This window comes from Falco peregrinus, chromosome 2 (assembly GCF_023634155.1).
Source record: "Falco peregrinus isolate bFalPer1 chromosome 2, bFalPer1.pri, whole genome shotgun sequence".
In the NCBI taxonomy this organism is placed as follows: Eukaryota; Metazoa; Chordata; class Aves; order Falconiformes; family Falconidae; genus Falco; species Falco peregrinus.
Window position 1 is genome coordinate 112,787,882 of NC_073722.1, and position 20,175 is coordinate 112,808,056.

At 54.7% G+C, this 20,175-nt stretch overlaps 1 protein-coding gene across 17 annotated transcripts in view; it reads left to right on the top strand.

Moving 5' to 3' along the window:
- Positions 1 to 20,175, top strand: part of RAP1GAP2 (RAP1 GTPase activating protein 2) — an 80,251-nt gene that overhangs the window by 43,243 nt on the left and 16,833 nt on the right. For 13 of the 17 annotated variants that reach the window (XM_055795401.1, XM_055795399.1, XM_055795400.1 and 10 more), the window contains 9 exons: positions 7,347 to 7,431; positions 14,709 to 14,744; positions 15,831 to 15,875; positions 16,364 to 16,396; positions 16,735 to 16,944; positions 17,483 to 17,586; positions 18,140 to 18,218; positions 18,772 to 18,825; positions 19,976 to 20,059. In XM_055795401.1, the coding sequence (XP_055651376.1) occupies positions 7,347 to 7,431; positions 14,709 to 14,744; positions 15,831 to 15,875; positions 16,364 to 16,396; positions 16,735 to 16,944; positions 17,483 to 17,586; positions 18,140 to 18,218; positions 18,772 to 18,825; positions 19,976 to 20,059 (730 nt within the window). The remainder of the gene's footprint in view (positions 1 to 7,346; positions 7,432 to 14,708; positions 14,745 to 15,830; positions 15,876 to 16,363; positions 16,397 to 16,734; positions 16,945 to 17,482; positions 17,587 to 18,139; positions 18,219 to 18,771; positions 18,826 to 19,975; positions 20,060 to 20,175) is intronic. The other 4 variants (XM_055795402.1, XM_055795412.1, XM_055795418.1 and 1 more) reach the window with 1 other exon arrangement.

Below are 20,175 nucleotides of genomic sequence, written 5' to 3' on the forward strand. Positions count from 1 at the left end.
TTTCTTTATTTTTTTTTTCCCCCCACCATCACGTTGAGCACAAACCCTCTCAGTGTAGTTCTTGCTGTGGGGTTTATGGAGTACAACAAGAGACACACAGACATCTCAAGGGGACAACCCCTGAGGAGGTTTTTTCCTGTCTGCTGTGGACTGAGGAGCCTTCATGGGAGCAACTGCAAGAATTCAAGCAGTTCTTTACGGTGGTTGCTTCATCTTATGCAAGCTGCCAGGGCCATCAAAGTGACATAATCTGCAGGAAAAGGAAGGGACTGCTAGCGGCATCGTCAAAAGGGACTCTGTTCCTCCACCTGCTCCTATTTTCTTTTTTTCCTCCTACATTCGGTCTTTGTTCTGTGTTTGCAATTGAATTTTGCTTTACACAAGCCATATGCAAGCCTGGCAGGATCGGTGGCAGCTGCAGAGTCCCTGGTGGCCTATGTCCCTTTCTTGTTAGCAACCCAGCAAAGCACAGCACAGCAAATTGGCTTCACCAAGCTCCCCTCTCAGAGCCAGGGTGGCACTTACCTTGCTCCCTCCACCTGCAATCAATCTGGCCCATGCCTGTCCCATGTGCTCGAGCTGGAGGGGAGCAGCAGTAATGTGCACCAGCAGCTGGGGCCTGAGGGGGCCACTGCTGCCTGGCTCCCGTCCTGCTTTGGATACCTGGGATTTGGAACTGGGTATTTTGATTTAAATCAATTTTCATGAACTTCCCACGTGCAAGCAAGGGGATGCTCTGGTGGCCATCCTCTTGTGGGGTAAAGCTGGTGGGTGGGTACTTTGGTGTGGGTGCACCCCTCTGTTCGCTTCTCAGTCTCAGCTGCCGTGTAGGCGACTGGGAATAAGGCAGATGCCTTTACTCACTGCTGTTAGTTTACAATTTGGTTCAGCAAGGGCTACTCATGGGTAGTTTGTCTCCTGGTGCCATTGAGTGAAATCTTTGTACTGCCAAAGTAAATTTTAATCGCCATTTGTTTCAGTGGGATGTTCCCTGGAGTAACATCCCACATGTTTTGGGTCTTTCCCTTCCCCTTCCACCTTCTACCCCTGGCGCAGATGCCCAGGTAGGGACGGCGTCCCTGCGCCCTTCAGCATCAGTTCTGCGGGCAGTTGGAGATGCTGGTTTCTGGGAGCTGTTCTCTGCAATTTGCAAATTATTGAATCAGCTCAGAAACGGCTGCCCAAGGCTTGCTGGCTCATGTTTGTCAGGAATTGGATCAGACGGGCCTTCTGGTCTTAAAAAGTCCGCAAGTGCCTTGGCTGGTTTACCCAAATGCTGCAGGAAATCACTGCTTTCTCTCTGCTCCTGCAAGTGAGATCAGACAGTAAAATTTATAAAAGATAAAAATCTCTTTCTACCATTATTTGTGTATCAAGCCTTACTTTCTTGGCCAGAACAAGTGGGAAGTCCTTGGCCAGTTGGAAAGAACCCAGTGTCTGTAGAGGTGCAGGCAAAGCCGGAGCCAGCTCCTCGCTGTCCCCCCGAGCAGGATGGGCAGTGCATGGGGCAGCAGCGACCCACACAAACAGCACAGGCAGCGCTGCCTGCACGAGCGCGGCTTGCTCTGAACTGTTCTTGACAATATTTGTTCTCTGTACAGAGGAGTAATTAAAGCTAAACTCATTGGCAGTTAAATGTCACCTTGCTCTGAGCAGGGCTTTGGCTCCCGTCTGTGGGAGCTGTGCAATCGGGGAGGCTGTGTGTGCACACAGATGCAGGCTGGCAGTTTGCAAATACCTAATTTATTGCAAGAAATCTAGACCAGAAAATGCTGCTCTTGTTCTTTGCTGACTCTCAGGCTTCAACACAAGAAGGTAACGCTTCAGGGCAGGACCAGCCTGGGCCCAGGACATAACAAGGTAAATCAGTCTATTAGGGAAGATGTTCCACAGCGGGGGCTCTGCCTGGCGCCTGTTTAAGCCCCGGAGCACCGGCAGCTTCGCAGTGCAGGGTGCGCGGGATGGAACCGGGTCTGGGGTAGCTGTGGAGCCCCAGTGCTGTCTGAAGTTGGGAGCCCTGCAGCAGTGTGTGTCCTTTGCAGACGTCCTCCCTGGGATGAGTGATGATGCAGCGAGATCTTGCCTGCCTGGAGTCCCTGGGATTGGATGGAGAGCTGTTCAAAGTCAGAGTAAGGTGCTTCATTCAGGCACTCACTGCAGATTTTCACGTGTAGAATCTCAGCGAGGTGCCCTTGTCTCTGTTGCAAAAGAAAGTTATTTTCGTTGGGTTGGGGTTTTTTTTGCAATTTGTGAGCAGCTGGCCAAGGGCTCCTGGCTGCCTCAGTGACGGGGGTATCGCAGGCTCTCGCCAGCATCCTGGAGCTGGGGACCAGAGGCTCGATCCCAGCCCTCTGCCATCAGCTGCAGCATCCATGCAGTACCTGCCAGCAGGGAGCAGGGATGGAGCAGCCTGGGCTCCACTCCCACCACCACCCCCCCCAGCATGGGGGCTTAACCCCAGGCAGTGGGAGGATGAAAAGCAATACGGAAGTGCAGTCCCCTGTGAAAACTTAAGACACTGGGCATTGAATATTAAATAAACTAAAAAGGGGAGCAGCTGGCAAGGTGATGCCCATCAAGGGCAAAAAAATGATGAGTCCAAAAATAGAGGCTGTTAATTTACAGGATAATCTTTGCTGTCCTTCTCAAGGGTACAGCATCTAGACAAGCTGAACTTGTTGCTGCAACAGTTTTGCACCTTCTCAGGCCAGGTTTCATCCACAGAATTAAGTGTAGGCAGAAGGGTAACCTGCAGTGCTCCATGTTTAATTTGCACAGTGTAACAAAACGTAGAGCTAACCACTTAGTGTGAGACACTTTGCCATGTCAGATAATATGTTGACACCTCCCCTTCCCACGTGTAATTCTTACGAGCGTACTGTGTCAATTTAGAGCCTGTCTGGTAAATAAGATGAACAGAACAAGAAGATGGGATGCATTAGAAGTTTTTCATTAGGCTTTAGGCTGAGAAAGCGGGAGAGCAGTGTGCACTCCGAGATGGGGATTTGGCTGGGAACGCTTGGGGGGGCTCCAGGGGTAATGGCAGCCCTGGCTCTGCACTGAGCAGGATGTTTTAGTCAGGATTGCAGTGTGTCAGTGGGGTTTACCAAATTCAGGATATGAATTTGTAGGCACTTTTGGGATGTGATGAGGGGTGCTCTAAAGACAAAAGGTCTTAACCTGCCCTTGCTGTATTGGGAACTCGCCAGTGCCCAGGTGCTCAAAATGGGGGGGGAAATCCACATTTGCTCCCCTTTGGGAGAGGTGGGGAGCAGCCCTGGCCATGTGGACCGTACCTTACTGGTGGGGGCTGGCGGCAGTGGGGTCCCCCCCGAGTGCAGCCCCATGGCTGCAGCCCTGGCCAGGAGAGGGGACAGGACCCATGCTGGGATGGCAGGGCTGATCTCACAGTCTCCATTAGGAAACCCTGCGGTTGGCCCTGCGTAACTGCATTAAGGTGTTTCCTTAATTAGATTTACTAAGTATGTAGGATTCTAATTCTTTCTTTTCCTTCTCTCTTAATTTGCCTAATGCGAAAAATGAAGAAATAAAATTACAAAAACAATGCCTGTGTTGCCTTCTGGAAAGGCTGGTGTCTGGCTGTGGGGCTTTGGAGGATGCTCTCGCACACCCTGTGCACTGGTATCCAGCCACAGCCAGGGCGAGCTTGGGGGTGTCGGGGCTGGGTGAAGCACCTGGATGCCTGCCAGGCACTGGGTGCTGTCGCTGGGGAGCGAGCACAGCACCGTAACCTTTGGTTACATTATTGATGCTGGAGCCACTTATCTCCCGTGGTGCCAGGGGGAGGTGAATGGGGAGCGATTGCAGGGGCTGTCCATTGGAGCTGTGCCGTGCCAAGCCCAGGCTTCAGCTCATCACGCTATTCCTGCTGTCCTTCCCTACCCCATCCTCTCTTCTTGCACTGTGCCATCCTGGTGCGGGGCTTGGTGGAGGAGCTGCCTGCAGAAGACTTGTGGAGACTTGCACCCCTGGCGCCAGCTGGGGAGCGGGTTATGGCGTGGGGCTGCCACGAGCACCTGCTGGCCTTGGCGGCGTCAGGGGAGATCCCCGGGGCTGCTCCTCCATGTGAGCATTGTGGTGCACAGATAAAGACGTGCTAATCTTCCTCATGATTCATTTATGGTCCCATGAGGGTAATCTGTTTGGGAATTAGGCTGATGGCCCTTGACCCCGTAGCTGATGGCAGGCTGAATCATCGGAGTCTGTAGTTGCAATTTCACGTAATGTTATTTCCAGTGCACAGAGGCTAATTAGGAGCGGTGGCTGGTGAATGGGTTTGTTTTGCTCTCCCCGGAACTGTAAGAGCAGTTCCAGCAGTTCGGCCCCAAAGAAGCAATCAGCATGTGACAGAGGAACACGTTGTTAAATTGTGCGAGCGATTTTATAATACTTAGAATATGATGCTATGGCAACCCGTTACAAATCCCAGATCAAATCAAATTATTTGTGTACATCCCTGTAACTTTAATCTTTGCAAAGTCTGATACATTTTATGCCTTTGAGGCCACTGTGCAGATTAGTGCAATCAGGCAGAGCTCAGGGTTCAAAGCAAGGAGAGCAAAGGATGAGTGATTTGCTCCAGATCAGGCTGTGCTTTAGTGTCCTAGAAAGTTGAAGAGCAAACAGTAAAAATCTGTCATCCTCGGCATTTTTTCAGCAGTGGAGTCATGGTGAGTTTGTGGGGAGGAGAAAGGGAAGGAGCTCAATAAAAAATATGGGTAGGCAGGACATGAATTCTGCTATTGCCCATACGCTCTCCCACATTGCTTTAATTCATTTCTTGCACTGAAAAACTGGAAGATGTTGAGAGCTTAAATGACGTGTAATAATGTAAAACAAACTTGACCTGCTCTGATGTAAAAAAAAGGCAAAAAAAGACATATATTGGTTTAATGTAATGTAAAATATCAGTCCTTGGTGTGGATTCACGCTGAGACACCATCTGCTGGGTATTTCGCTTGGTGACTCCAGCTGTGGTTGCGATGCCGGCACAGCCTGGGTGGTGCCACAGCCCTTGGTGCCCTGCAGCTGCAAAGGGGATGGGTGCTGCCGGTCCCACCTTGCCCCTCGCAGCCGTGGGACAGCATTCTGTGAGTCCTGCTCCATCGCATTGCAGCCCAGAGGCCAAAAGCCACCTTCCTCCTGCCTGTGACTGCCCGCACCTCTGGAGGAGCCCAACAGGACCATCCTGAGTCCAGGAGAAGTAAGTCCTGATGGCAGGGCCCCACTGCCCGCGTGCCTTTGCTGCCCTGCGCTCTGAGAAATGCAATCAGCAATTACTTACAAGTACCAGAGGGTTTGGTCTGCTAGGTCCCAGGTCTGTGAGCTGGATCCCCGTGTGCCAGCGGCTGGGCTGTGGTGCTGCCCAGCATGGTGGTGCGCCTCCCTGCCCTGCGCCATGCTGGTCCCCCTGTGCCCTGCCTGGGCTGGTCTCACGCCTCTGGGACAGATTTATGGGCTTGAACTCCAGCTCCGTATTTCCCTCAACATCCACCCAATGTTCCTCAGGCTACAACTGAAGTCCATTAATTCTTGTTCCTTGGTCGTTGACTAATGAGAACTATCGATCTACGTCCTGTTTGTCCCTTCCTTCCCCTGGTCACAGGCGCTGCAGCTCCCTGCTTTGCCTGTCTCCATGCGTGCAATATGTTAACAGCACAGGCTGACAGCTGGCAGCCCCCCCCAGCCAAATCTAATCGCGCCGGCTGCGGGGGCATGGGCTCCGAGGCACTGCCAGCTCCGGCTGCTCTCCGCTGCTCTGCCACGAAGTTGGTCCGACAGCAACAGGGAGAGATGTCAAATCCCCAGTCCGGGCCACGGTGCTGTGAAGGGCAGGCTGGGATCCCCCAGCACAGGGCTGCAGCTGGGCAGGAGGCTGCCGTGCCGTCCTGCAGCCTGCAGCGGGCTTTCTCCTAAGTGCTTACCTGTGGGCACGTGTGTGTATGTACGTAAATATGTGTTTCAAGAGATGGAGTCAAGTTTCATTAGGAACAGGGGAAGTCTATTAGCAAGAGCAGCTGTGCACGCAGGCGGCAGGAGCAGGAGCCAGCCCTTCTCAAGCTCTGTTAGCAGAGATGCAGCCAAACAGCCGCTCCTTTGCTCACAGAGCTGATGGTGGGGTTTTGCACTCACTGTTGCACCAACAGTCTCAAAGAAAACTTGCCTGCGTTCCCTGCAGCATCCCGGCAGCACATGGCCCTGCCAAGGAGGGGCTGCAGGCACCCAAGCCTCCCCGTGACCAGCATGTGGTTGTCACCTGCTGTCATGAGAGCTGGGACTAGTGGAGCAGGGCAGCGTGGGTGGCAGGGCAGGAGCCAGGGCGCAGGTGTTGCAGGAGGTCGGGTGCGCACCCTCTGGCAAGAGCTGTGTGTTTTGGAGAGGGCCCTGGCGGGCATCGGTGCCTGGCTGCCACGCACGCCAAGCTGTGCCGTGCCATCCCGGGGCAGGCTGCCATGGGAACCAAACCTTGTTACTGCGAGATAAACAGTTGGACATTTTGGCCTGGTTTCTGCAGGACTAACCTGGCAGGGACGAGAGGAAACTAAATTAAATCTCAGATTTTCTGACTCCCAGAGTAGCATCTGGCAGTACTGCTGCGAGTGATGGCTTGTTTGTCTGCTGGGGAAGAGGCTGGTGAGAAAGGGACAGGGTATTTTGCTTGGATAATCAGTGGAGGGATGAGGTTGTGACTTTGCCAGGTTTAGGGGGCTTTTGCGTGGGGCTTTCTTGGCAGCTCCGTGGCGCAGGGGCTGCTCCCCACTTCCCCAAGGTCTTGCATCTCACGATACCTCTTGCTGCCCCCAAATTCAGTGCCTGTGCACATTAGCCAAGGGGCCCTCGGCTGGGCTCGCCAAACCCGTGCCATGGTCTCCCCAGGCTTCACGCCGGTGTCACTGGGCTGGAAGCCGCCTCCGCCATCGCGGTGCCGGGGCTGCCAGGAGGCCAGTCAGGAGCGGATCCTGCCCAGGCAGGAAGGGTGCCAGATGGCGGGAAGCTGTGGGGATGGGTTGTCATAGAAACTCATCCCTTCTGCCCCCCCCTGCCCCCCCGCAGCCCTGCGGCTGGGCTCCGGCTGGCTCCCAGGGATGCAGCCCCAGCGCTTGGTGGGCAGTGAGGGGTCCCAGCCTGCCCTGGGCGCGGGGCTCTTCAGATGACTTTAATCATCTTTTTATGTCGTCTGTTTGGTTTTTTCTCAGATTCAAGATATTATTTTACAGGCAGCCCGCACGCCGCGTCTTTGCCAAAGAAGATAAGCCCTTATCTCCTGCCTCGTGCTTCTGCTCGGGGCATGGGGGAGGCTGACATGCCTTCATCTGTTTTTTCAGGAAGCAGGAGCTGCTGAACAGCTCGGATGTGACTGTCCCAGAGCGACCGCTGTCCCCCCCGCTCACTGCCCCGCCGACCATGAAGGTGAGTGTGCGGGCGATGCTGGGCTGGGCTGTGGGCGCGCGGTCCAGCCGAGGTGCCGGTTTTGGAAACTGAAGCTGGTGAGGAGCGGCACTTCCAACGCAGCGGCTGTACGGATTTGGGCTGTTCCCGAGGGAGCAGCAGTAGGTGGTTTCTGGAGTTCAGCCTGCAGCGTGTTCAGACACCATCAGCGCAGCGGGCGGGCGTGCCGGCGGGCCCCATCCTGCACCGCCGCTCATGTTACGCAATCACAAGCAGCAGTGCCAAGCAGGGTGCAGAATCCCTGTGCTGTTATCCTTTTAATAACCCTCCCTGGGCGCCGTGGCGGGCGGCTGCTTGCCAACACAAGGCAGACTGCATGTCCCCGGCAGGCAGACACTGCTGGCAGGGTCTGACCCACTGCTCGGTCCTGCCAGGGACGGCTTGGCCGCTGTCTTTTGCCGTGGTGTAGGCAGCAGGTCGCGGGGCACCGTGCTTCCCCTCCGCTCTGCCCGTGCCAGGCTGCCTCTGCAGGGCTCTGCTCCTCCTGCAGATTTCCCAGACCCAACGGGTGATGGCCACGAGCAACCTGGTTAGACCTGGGAGCTGCTCCCGCTTGAGCCGGGGTTGACTGGGCACCTCTGCGGCTCCCAGCTCGCATTTCTCTCGCTCAGACAGTCTCAAGCAAGCAGGAGTGAGCAGCCCTGTGCCGAGCAGCATGATGCACAGAGCTGGGATGGTGACCTGGGGCAAAGCTTCAGGGCGAATTCAGGAGGAAAGGTCAATTTGGGACATGGAGGTGAATGGGGAAATAGGATAAAATGCAGCATGGGTTCAACAAAAGTAGCTTCTGTCAGAGTAGCCTGAGATATTTCTGCGATACCAGTTTCCAGACAAAGGCAATTGTAGCTCTTCTCCCTGGGTTGCTGCAGAGCGCTCGATATGCTGCCACTTGGGAAATTATTCATTAAGCTGGAGAAGATGAGATGGATGTGAGGATTACAAGGTGGCTGAGAACCTGGTTAAATGGTTGTTAAGAGCATGTAGGCTTGGAAATAGAGTATTGAGTTGGAGGAGTTTATTAGGGGAGTTTCTGGTGATTTGGCATATTTAGGGTTTTGAGTATGACCTGGGTGCACAAAGCAGGCGGGAAGTGACAGTTCACTGGTGACACAAGCTGTGGCACCTTGTTGGGCTTGGGCGAGGAGGTGTGTGTTGAAGCCTAGATTGATGGGAAGGAGGGGGGACGTGCCTCTGGGAAACACTTGCTGGCAGTGGGGACACCGTCCTGGGGACACCATGGGAAATTGGGGAGAGGGGGTTCCACCCTGCAGAATGTACCCAGGGACATGCAGGGTGCCGGGTGCAGGAGGTGCCAGTGTGACAGCCGCAGAGTGTGCTTCCCAGTCCTTATACCAGCAGTGTTCCTGTCCAGCTCAAGGAGGGGAAGCCAAAGCCCCCACGTTGTTTCATAGCTGTGGAGGACAAGAAATCTCCTGGGATGGTGTGGGGTGATGCGCAGACCTCCCAGGGGCTCAGGGGGATTCCATCCCAGGGGTGTTGCTGCATCCCGTGGTGGGATGCTCAGTGGCCACCTTGCCAGTGCATTGCTGGGGAAGTGGTGAGCATCCACGTTTCTCATGTGGGCTGTCCTGGACAAGCGCTGCAGCTCCTCCACAGCCCTAGCCTCCCCACTGTGGGAGGGACCAAACTCTCAGTGCCATTTATTTTGCCCTGCAGGAAGGTGGTAAATTGCTGGGTAACACCTGGCTGGAGTTCAGGTAGGACTTTCTGTGACCATGAGCGCTGCAGCCCTGCAGTGTCCCTGAGGCTCGTCCTGCTGCCATGCTCCCTTGTGCCTTCCCAGGCTTTACAGCAGCACCTGCATCCTGAGAGGGTCTGCCTTTGCCTTTGTCCTTGTCGTGTTTTAAATGGAAATTCTGCCTTCTAATGAGCCTGTGAGCCAAGCAGGCTGAGCCTGGCTGTGCGGGCAGAGGTGGCCCCTGGTGCTGGGGTTTGCTCCCTGCCCAGGTGCTGCTGCAGGAGGGGTTACGGGGGGTGAGACCCCAGGCACGCTGCAGGCAGAGGGTATGGCTGCTCCTCAGCTGGAGCCAGGGCAATGTGGGGCAGCAGGAGACTGGGCTCTTCAATGATGTTTAAACTTCGATTGAAGGCTTCCCTTGGCTTGGGAAACTTGGCATGGAAACCTATGGAAAGCCTGTCTGGAAAAAGTGTGTAGTTGCTACACCACATGCTTCAGGTAATGTAAGCTCCCAAAAAACAAAAGCTGAGGGTTTTTTTTGGTTTTTTTTTTTTTTCATGCCTCTCAACACTGGTTGTTTGTACTCACACCACGAGCTGCACGGGCCTGTCCCACTGTGGGTGCTGTGGCTGGGGGAGAGGCCAGTGATGGCTTTGGCTGAGGGCGCACCAGGACAGGTCTCTGTGGGCCAGGCTGGAGGCTGCCTGTTTCACTGCTGGTTCTTTGTTGTTATAATTGTGTAATTAAAGCAATTAAAAGACAATTACTGACTTGTTCTGCTTTACAGCAGGATTAAAGGGCTTCAGAATCTTTTGCGGATGGCACAGGTTGTCCTTTCGGAAAAGCAGGCGGAGCTGGGTGGCCGTGGCAGGTGCTTGCTCCCTTCATCCCTCAGTCCCCACCATGCTGGCGGTGGCAAGAGCCGCTGCGGCTGCCCACGCTCGCACCCCAGTCGGGCGGTGGCAGGGGCAGACCCTGCGTCTTGCCTTGCTTTGCCAAGTGCCAAACAGAGATGAATCCGTGTGGTCTGCAGGCTGGCGGCTGGCTGTGGGCCGCGGGGTTGGTCTGCACGTCTGCTTTGTTTGGAGCTTGCCCGTGCCCTTGCTGCCGCTTTGGTCTTGGCTGCTGTTGGCTTTTGAAAGGCAGGGGCTGGTGGGTACCTACTGACGTGTGAGATGGGACTGGAGGTGCCTGGGAGAGGAGATGTCAGGGATTAAGGAGCCATCAGCTTGATGAAGGGAAACCTGGGGTGACTTTGTGGTTGGGAGGCAGACACCTGGTCCCTCGGGAGATGTCAGCTCAGTTCCCTGACAGTTGCGGTCAGCGCAGGGGATGCCAGGCAGTCACTCAGCGCTGGTGTGGCTGAGCCTGTGATGAGATGCTGCAGAGCATGAGTGCTCGTCCTGCTCTGCCCTGCTCTTGGTAGATTTCAAGGTGCTTCCCAGAGATCTGTGCAAGACTTAGTGTCATGGAGAAGGACAAGGAGTAGGTACGGGTATTGGGAGCAGGGACAGGAGCAAAGTCCCCAGCAGCAGAGACTGCCTGTGCTTTGTCACAGCCACGCAGGTGCTTTGGCTAAAGCAGTTGTATCCTGCCTCCTCCCCAGCTGGTGTCAGGACTGGTGCCTTCCCTGCAGCTCCTGGGTCAGCCATCTGGGTTGTCCTGAGCTGCCTCTGACAGGATTTATGGTTGAGATTTGTTGACCTCCTTTGGAAGGGCTGTGGCTTTTTTCCAGCTGGAGAGGTCGGGTTTTCTGCCTCCTGCCTGGTTCCTGCTGCAGCTCTCCTGGGTGAGTGCCCTCCTGAGGGGCACAGTGCATCCCGCTTTGGGGCCATGCATCCCCTGGAGGGGCTCTGCATTCCACTTGTGGAGCTGTGCATCCCACCTCAGGGCTGTACATCCCGCTGCGGGACTGTGCATCCCACCTGTGGAGCCGTGCATCCCGGCAGGCACCTGCCCATCCCCTGCAAACCTTCACCGGCTTCCTGCCCAACCTGTTTCGGGCGCTTTGCTTCCCAGGGGAGCCACCCTTTGAAATAACAAAGCAGCAGTCCTGCCGTGCCTCTGGCTTGGAGAAACATTAACGAAGGGAGGTGTTGGGGCTGGGGAGGGATGGCCAGGCTGGTGCTTAGCTGCTTTCACTGGGCGCCTGTGAGGAAGTCTGGTCGTGGCAGCAGCCCTCACTGTGTGGCTGATGCAGGGTGGGGGATGATGCCAGGAAGATGATGGATTTCTTACGGGTCCCGCTGGTGAGTGTCACCGACCAGTGGGTATGGGTGCTAGGGAGAGCTTTGCCCCACTGCACTCCATCCTTGGCAGCTCCTGCCTGGTGCAGGCTTTTCTTTCTGGGTGTTGGAAACCTTTGAAGTGGGCATTTACTGACTGTGCTGCAGCTTTGGCTCTGAGCACTCCTCGTCCGCAGGTACCTGCTTGCTAAACTCACCCCTGGGGTGCTGGGGTGGCTGGACAGACACTGGGTGCTCCAGCCGGCTTGGCTTCAGAGCCGGTGTCTCACCCGGTGCTGATGGAGAGGAGTCCTGTACTTTTCTGTGCTGAAGCACTGGGATGTATGTGACTGTCCATCCCCTCTCACACTGCCAATGTAGCATGCTTGGTGGTGAGGGGTAAGGACACGTGAGCAGGAAAGGAATAGCAACTACACCATTTCGTGTTGAGTAATTTGCATTTCTGAGGTTGTTGGGACAAGCTACTGGGCAGGTTTGTCCTTCCGAAGGGGGCGGGGGAACTGCTGTCTGTGCCGGTGTTGCCTTTGGTTGCATTTGGGAAGCAGATGCAGGTTTAGTTTGGAGCAGACAGTCTCAACAATCCAAGCTGGGCAAGCAGAACCTTTGCTGCTGGCTGGGCCCATGGCGGGTGACATTGCTTCCTGCTAGGTGTCACAAAGGTGTAATTGTCTCCACTATAATTACCCAAATACTCGTGGCCCAGTAAAGTTGGCTTTAAGTATGCATAAATCCCTGAAGGCTACAGACTGCTGCCTGCTGTATTAAATACATGTACGCATTTTCTGCTGGAACTTGCTTTAGCCAGTGGATCCAGTGCTGCTGTGTGGTTTGGTACTCTGGTTCTGGCTGCTGGCAGAGTGGGACCTGGAAACTATCTTAATTGACTCAAGGATCATTTGACCATTGTAGAGACCCAAAGATAAACCAGAATCTAAACCATGCTCAAAATAAGGAAGAGCCTTTTTAAAGTGCTTCCAGCTTTGGACACAGAGCTCTTCTGAGCCTGGGGTTTGTTTTCCCTCCTATAGGTGCAGTAGATAAAAATGGGATATCGTCTTGAAGCTAGAAACATGGCCAGGGCTGTGCTGGGAGCATCTTTGCCCCATACGAGTGGAGTGTCACTGAGGGCAGTCACTAGGCTGCTTGTGCTATAAAGCTAACCTTTGCTCGCCACGTTTATTAAAAGACAATTTCTCTGAAGTTTTCCTTTGGTCTTTGATTTTCATTTCTTCATCTCCTTCTCTGTTTTTTTTTTCTCTCTCTTTTGTCTTTTGAGAAATTCAGTCTATTCTAAGAGCTCACTAAAAGTCCCCCCCACCCCTGGCCCAAGCCTTTCTTTCTGGTACCACGACCCCTCCTGCCCCAAATCTCGCATCTCTTTTCTGCAAGCTGTTTCTGATAGCCAGCAACATTGGAGCTGTGGATCCTGCTTTCTGCTCTCCCTCCTGGACAGACAGCATCTGCCGTGGCCCAAGCCTCCATATGAGCTGAGAGCCGGTCAGCTGCGTCTGGAGCGTGGTGGGCGGCTGGGCTGGGAGCAAGCAGGGGTTGGAGGAGAGGTGGGGAAGAGGAGGGATGGGGCTGCTGTGTCATGCCTCCAGAAAAGCCACTTGCTCGTTTACTGGGAGTGCCTCAACATTTAAAACCGTAGTTTGACTAGATAATTTATTTGCATGTACTTGAGAGCAGGAAAAGCCGGACAAGGGATCAGGATCACCCAGCTGAGGTTCATTGTTGTTGTGCTGAAGGGGTGACGCCACAGCTGCCTGGTGAGCTGTGGGGCCAGTGCTTGCCTGTGGAGCACCAATTCCTCCACAGCTGTGCATGCTGGCGGGGCCATGCCTGTGCCAGTCGCATGGGTCAAACCTGTGTCTGCTGCATCTGAACATCACAGCAGGAGCAAGTGGGAAAGGCAGCTGGTGCCTGCTGAGCCCTGGAGCACCTCAGCGGCTTGCTGGCTGCTGCCAGGACTGGGGCCCCTTTGGGCAGCGCAGGTAGATCAGGGCAGGAGCAGGGTTTCTTGAGGTCACCCCTTGCCCAGGGGAAAGTGCGGCTGAGCAGGGCAGGCATTGCTTTATCACCTCTTCTAGAGAGGCAGCGATGGGCTCTTCCCGGTCTGGGTTTGGCTCTTGTCCCTGTGCTAAGCGTTGCCAAAGGTGCAGGAGCCGCGTGCTCCGCGTGCGCTGCAGCGGCTTGGGATGCTCATGGGGCTGCAAAGCTCTGTGGCACCAGCACTGCTGGGGAGGGAGGCAGCAGCCCTGGAGCCGGGCAGCTGCATGCTGGGGGAGCAGGGCAAGCTCCCTGGCTGCGGGGTCGGTCTGCTTTCTAGAGGAGCTACACGGGGTTTTTAATCGGAGCCCGGGGCTCATTAATCTCTTCAGTTCATTTGGCAAGTAGGCCATTAACCCTGCACGGGGCAGCCCAGCACCACCAGCAGCAGCATTACAGGCATTTGCACAGCTGGTGAAAGGCAGAACCCAGGGCTTGCCCCTTGCAAGGTAAGGGATGTGGAGAGGGCTGTTGTAGGTGTCTCATTTGCAAGTGTATTTGTTTGCTTTTTTGGATTGATCAGTGTGGGCCTGTTTCATTTCTAAACAAAAGTTTTTTGCTGCTGGTTTGCGTGCACAGACCCCTCCTGCCGGGCACCCTGCAAAGCAATGGGAGGATCGCGGGGGCCAGGGCACAGGCACCCCATCCTTCAGCCTGTGGCAGGACCAGCTCTGCCCCACGTCCTCCGCAAACTCTGCGCCTACAGCCCCACCGAGTGCCCCACAGCACTTGGCAGCTGTCTGGGTTTTGTCCCTGCCTGATCCCAGAGATCCAGCACCTGCTGCGCAGAACTGAGCAGCACATCACGAGCGTGGCACAATGATGCTCACCTCCCCTTGTGAGTGGGGAGCAGGACAAGCCCTGCAGCATCACTCAGCCTGTCTTCTCAGGCTTGTTTGGGAATGGCACGCAGAGCAAGGAGGAGTTAGGGAGGTGGGGAGCTGCTGCTGCTCTCTGCTCTGTGCGCTGCCTGCGGCTGCGGCACTTGCTGTGGGATGGCCACGAGCCCTGGGAGCCCAGGGTGGCTGTGGGGCTCTGTCCCGGCCCGGCAGCAGGGCTGGATGGGGTGTCTCCTAGGCACACGCCATCAGTTATGGATAGCATCTCTTCCTCCTGTTCCTGTTGAGGGCCAGAGTGCCCAGTACAGGGTGGGGTGTCCGGTGGCCCTGCCTTTATATGGCTTGGGCTGGCTTGCCTCGTGTCTGCTTTAATTGAACAGGAGGTTTCCTTCTTTTCTTTTTCAGTCTGCAGAATTCTTTGAAATGCTGGAAAAAATGCAGGTGAGCAGCAGCGTGCATGCCAGCAATGCGGGACATTCCCCACCCGGCAGAGGCTGTGAGGCCAGGGATTGCACATGCCTCCTACATTAACGTGCTGGGAGGCCTTGCATGATCATAATGCGGTTTGAATTGCTGCTGAAGTCCCCAGAGCTGTGGGAACCCTGCTGCACAGGGCACGGCAGGCGCTTCCCGGCTCAAACTGTGCAGAAGAGCTGTGCAGAAATGCCCTGGTGTGCCGGGGCAAAAGCAGTGGTGTCAGCAGCACCTCCCTCCGAGGTTATTCCACATCATCCCAAGCAGCTTTGCAGAAGATGTTTTAGGTTTTAGCATGTGTCACCAGGCAGGGGCACATACTCTGAGACCTGGTCCCGTTGCTCCCTGGTGAAGTCGGGATGCTGCTGCCTGTCTTTCCAAGCAGCAGGCTCTGGTACAGAGCACAGCTGGGTCAGGGCAAGGCATCCTCTTGTCCCACAGTAAAACACATCAGGATCTGCCCCAGGAGGAGGGTCAGGGGACCAGGGTGTCCCCTGCCATGTGCCTTGTCCCTGCGGGAGGGGTGAAGGCAGGTGGTGTTTGCCTCCGGTGCTCCCCTGGCACAGCACGGGTAAGTGCCCGCGGGGTTTTCAGTCCCCGTGCTCCTGCCTGGGACAGACACTGAGACAATCAGGGCTGTTGCCGTGCCACGTGTTGGGGCTGTTGGCCCCACTCTGCAGGAAGGCAGTGCAGGGATTCCCTTTAGGAGCCCAGCCCAGAAAAATTAAGATGGAGCTGGACTGGGGTATGGGGAGTTTTGCGTTTGGTGCTGTGCCAGCACCTGGGATGTGATAGACAGTTGGGTATTTTCAGTGTGGTGTTGCTGTTACCCAGGTCTTGTCCAACTACATCCCCATTGCCCATTTTCACTGTGTTCCAACAGGGTCTGTCCTGGCATGCCGGCAGCTCTGCCTGGCTCATCCCAGGAAGAAACCCCCTCCTTTCATGCCAGTAGTGTCAGAGTGACTTCCGTGTAGCAAAATACCTTCATGGTTTTGTCTGTGTTGCTGAAAACATCTTGATTGTTTGATGTCTTTGTTTTGTTCCAAACAGGCACCAAAACTTGAAGAACAGAGGACTGGAAGCCAAAAACACAAGGTTGGTTGAATTTTGTTTCTTGTATGGATCTCTTCAAGTGTCTCTCCTTATCTCAGAGCTTTAATGTGTATTGTCAAATACAGTCACTCAAAGGACTGAAAAGGATTTAAATGTTATCTAAAACCAAGGCACTGATTAAATTGCAAAGATGAGAGGGTGGTGCCTGTAAATCCCTAATCCAGCTTTATGTCTAAACCTGTGTATTTTAGCGGAGAGATGTGTAAAACCCTTGGGCTCTGCACTGGTAATGGAGACCCCTTTGGAAAAGGTCTTACCCTGCTTTGGCGCTTTCTGGCAGACCCCCAGGCGGGGAGGGATCCCTGGGCAGTGCGGTGGCCCCATCGCTCCCTGCTACTGCCTCGTGCTCGACGCAGGGCGTGGGGACAGGAGGGACCAGTGCAGCTGGCTGGATGTGCAAGGCTGTGGTCTTAAGGGATGGCTGGTGGGGAGCAGACGGTCATATGTGGTGGTTTGATTCCTTTTTCCAGGAAGACTACATCCCGTACCCCAGCATCGATGAGGTGGGTGCCATGGACCACCCTGAACACCTTCCAGCCAATGCCTTTTCAGAACTGCCGATAACGGGGGGACTGGTGGAGATCCTGCTTCTGAGAGGAGCTGCACAAAGCGTGTTCCCCCTCCCCACCTTTGTGGCTGCTGCTTTTCCCTAGAAGCGCATGCTCTCTTCTAGGAGAGAGAGAAGAGGTTTAGAGGGGCTGGATTTACCCTCCACAGTGCTGGGGCTGGGGGCTGCTGTGGGAGGGGGTGGAGAAGGGGCAGATCATGGGGTGATAAGCCCATGCACCCCACATCTGCACCCCAGTCCTGCTCAACCCCTCAGAAGCATGTGTCTCTGCAGATCCTAGAGAAGGGCAGCCCCTACCCACTGATCATCCTGCCCCAGTTCGGGGGATACTGGATCGAAGACCCGGAAAACCTTGGCACCCCCACGTCATCCGACAGCAGCATCTGCGAGGAGGAAGAGGAGAACCTCAGCCCCAGCACCTATGGCTACAAGCTAGAGTGCAAAGGAGAGGCCAGAGCCTACAGGAAGCATTTTCTGGGGAAGGTGGGTGGCCCCGCTGCAGGGGGCAATCAGTCAGCTGAAAATTGCACACAGCCCCTCCAAGAAAAAAAAAGAAATTCTAAAATTGTGAGCAAAATGGGCAAATTTTGCAACTTCCCTCTTTGCAAGGAGAGGAGGGGACCAGTAGTGATGAGCACACACACAGCCTTTGCCCCAGCCCCCACAGCCAGCAGGGCCCCCCCGGACACTGGGTGGGCATGTGGGCTCTGAGCCTGCCCCATCGGGGGGCCAGGGCTCGGCTGGTTTCGGGGGACCCGGCGCAGCAGCCACCTGCCTGTCCTCTTGCTCACAGCCTTGTAATCTTCTTTCTCCCTCTGAACAAAGCTGAGAGCAGAGTGCTAAAGTCCACGGGCAGAGAGATTAAAGCCCTGGTCCCAGCAAGGAGGGGGTGCGAGTGTGCAGGGATGGGGGGGTGTCAGGATGCAAGTGAGTCTTTTGCTGCCAACCAGGGTGCAGGGCAGTGTCCTTGCCATTGGCAAGCTGCTTCCCTTGCCACTAACATGCTGTTTTCTATTTTTAGGATCATTTAAATTTTTATTGTACAGCCAGCAGCCTTGGAAATCTAATCCTTTCTATTAAGTGTGAGGAGGCAGATGGCACTGAATATTTAAGGATTATACTCAGGTATGGAAAAAAAAAAGCTTTGTGTAATAAAATATTTTCTTCTGGGATTCCCTTGTTTTGTTTCTACAGTAAATGCTAAAGTTGGGCTGGCAGCACACTGGCTGTCGCACGTGGAGGGGCTCAGGGTGGGATGGGAAGCAGCGGCATTATCCTTTTACTTTTTCTGTACTGGGACTGTCTCACCCCTGATAATAAATATGAGACTTTGATCTGTTGCTAAACCTGCTGAAACTGAGTGTAAACCTCTCTGTGACATGGGATAATACCAGTCACATCTATCGCCATCCCTCTGTAAGCTGACAAGACTCGGCACATCTGAACCGTTGTGTCATTTCCATCCAAACTATGAATATTTTAAGAGCTGCAGAGATGAAAAGACAAATCGAGCCTTTGCTTGCTAAGCAGGCCCAGCAAATTCAGCAGAACATAGTTTCCTAACAGCTGGCAGAGCACCGCTGCGTGCCCACCACAGGCTGGTGAACGCGGGGCTGCAGCTGGCGTCTCTTTGCCTTAGACACTCCCCAACACCTGCTTGGTTTTGTTTCTTTCCTAGGTCCAAAGTGAAGACGTTGCATGAAAGGATCCCCCTGGCAGGATTTAGCAAGCTCCCTAGTATCCCCCAGATTGCAAAGGTAAAATGCCAGGCTGGGCTGGGATACCCGCAGCAAAGCCTGTGCTGCTGCGTGTTGGGTGCCGTTGGGCAGTGTTGGGTGGCGTTGGGCAGTTTGGGTGGCATTGGGTGGCATTGGGCAGCGTTGGGGGGCATTGGGCAGTGTTGGGTGATGTTGGCAGTGTTGGGTGGCATTGGGCAGCGTTGGGCAGCAGTGCCTGGGCTCTTGGGTCCAGGAGCACTTAGTGGGTGGTGGTATGTACTGGCCCTGCTGTTGGTTTCCCACTGATGGGCAGGTCACTGGTTGATACCTGGGGGAAGGGGTGAGGAAGCAGCAGCACCTTTGACCCATGGAGAGACCTGGGACTTGTCTTGCTGCATCCTCAGTCAGGTACCAGGCAGGCCACAGGGCATCCCAATGAGAGGATGTGAAAAGGGCAGCTCCTGCAGTCAGAGGCTGGATTGGGCTCCTTTGTAAGACATTCCTAGCCTTGCCATGGAGTTTCAGCAGGACAGGGGTGTCTGCTCCATGCATCTGAGGACCTGGACTGACTGCTCTTTCCCCTTGCCCGCAGGCCTTCTGCGATGATGCCTCCGGGCTGAAGTTTAACCCGGTTCTATACCCCAAGGTGAGGTAGCTTATCCCAATCAGTGATGTATTCGGCAGAGAAGGTCAGATAAGTTTGGTTCTCCCCTTTTCTCCAAGATCCACCTTGATACAGAGCATGGTTATTTGTACTGCATCTTTCTAGCTCTGTGCCTTTGTGCACAGCTGCGGGGGGTGTGAGCAGTGTGGTGGTGGCGTGCCGTACGTGCCTCTGGGCAGCGGGCTGCCTCACGGCCATCTGCTTGCCATCGTCTGTTCTGTCAACTGGCCACCAAGGACTGATGGCACTTTGGTATTAATCTGCCCTCGGATCCTGGGGAAGGAGGGAAAGGTGACCATCTGTGGGGTATAAAACCAACCTGGATCTTGTTTGATGCCTCAAAGTTTGCTTGAAACCTGGTGAGATGGGTTGAGCCTGTGCTTGAGGAACCCTGCAGGAAGAGCTGCAGAGGCGGGTGGGTCACCGAGGGGGATGGAGTGGTTTATCTGGGTGATAGTCCCCACCGGTGACATACCCAGACTGACTTGTTGCCTGCTCTGGGATCACTTCTTCTCATGTGCACTCTTGTGCTGCCAGAGAGACCTGCTCCCAGGAAGTTACAGAGCAAATCCATCATTTTCAAGTACCTTTTATGTGGAAGACCTTCCTGTGGCAGGCACAGCATGAAGTTACAATGCAGTTTCACCACCCTTTGATGTAGCCAAGGTCAAGCCGATTTCATTCCTCCGTTGTCATTATGGGTGTTGTTCTCACACCTTATCTGGATATTTGAGAACAGCCGATGCCCACATGGGAGAGACGAACGTCCTGACTCAGTACCTAGGAGCAGGGCTGGGACCGCAGAGCTGGTGTGCTGCAGGAACTGCAGTTATTTGCACCCAACTTCCCCCAAATTTCGCCCAGAAAACCTGCAAGATGTCAGGGCTCCCCACACCCCCTGCCATGCCTGGGCACTGGGGCCACAGCTCGTGCCCACCCGAAGCCCACGGGCATCCAGGCAGACTGTTGGCAGCGGCGGCTGCGAGGATGCTGATGGCCAAAACCAAGGCCACTGTTAAAAACTTTTGGCCTGATTATGTGGAAATTTGGCTTCTGCCTGCCAGGGTTTGCTCTTCTGGACATTGTATCTTGAACTACAAAGTGAAATAATTTGTGTTTTGTTTTACTGCAGGCGTCCCAGATGATAGTGTCTTATGATGAACATGAGGTCAACAACACGTTCAAGTTCGGCGTGATCTATCAGAAGTTCAGGCAGGTGAGTAATCCCTGTGCCATTCTCGTGGAGCACATCCCTGCTGGCCAGAGATCTGCGTTTCACAAGTGCAGATTTGGCCCTGCAGTTAATTGTGTCACGTGCAACACGTGTTACAG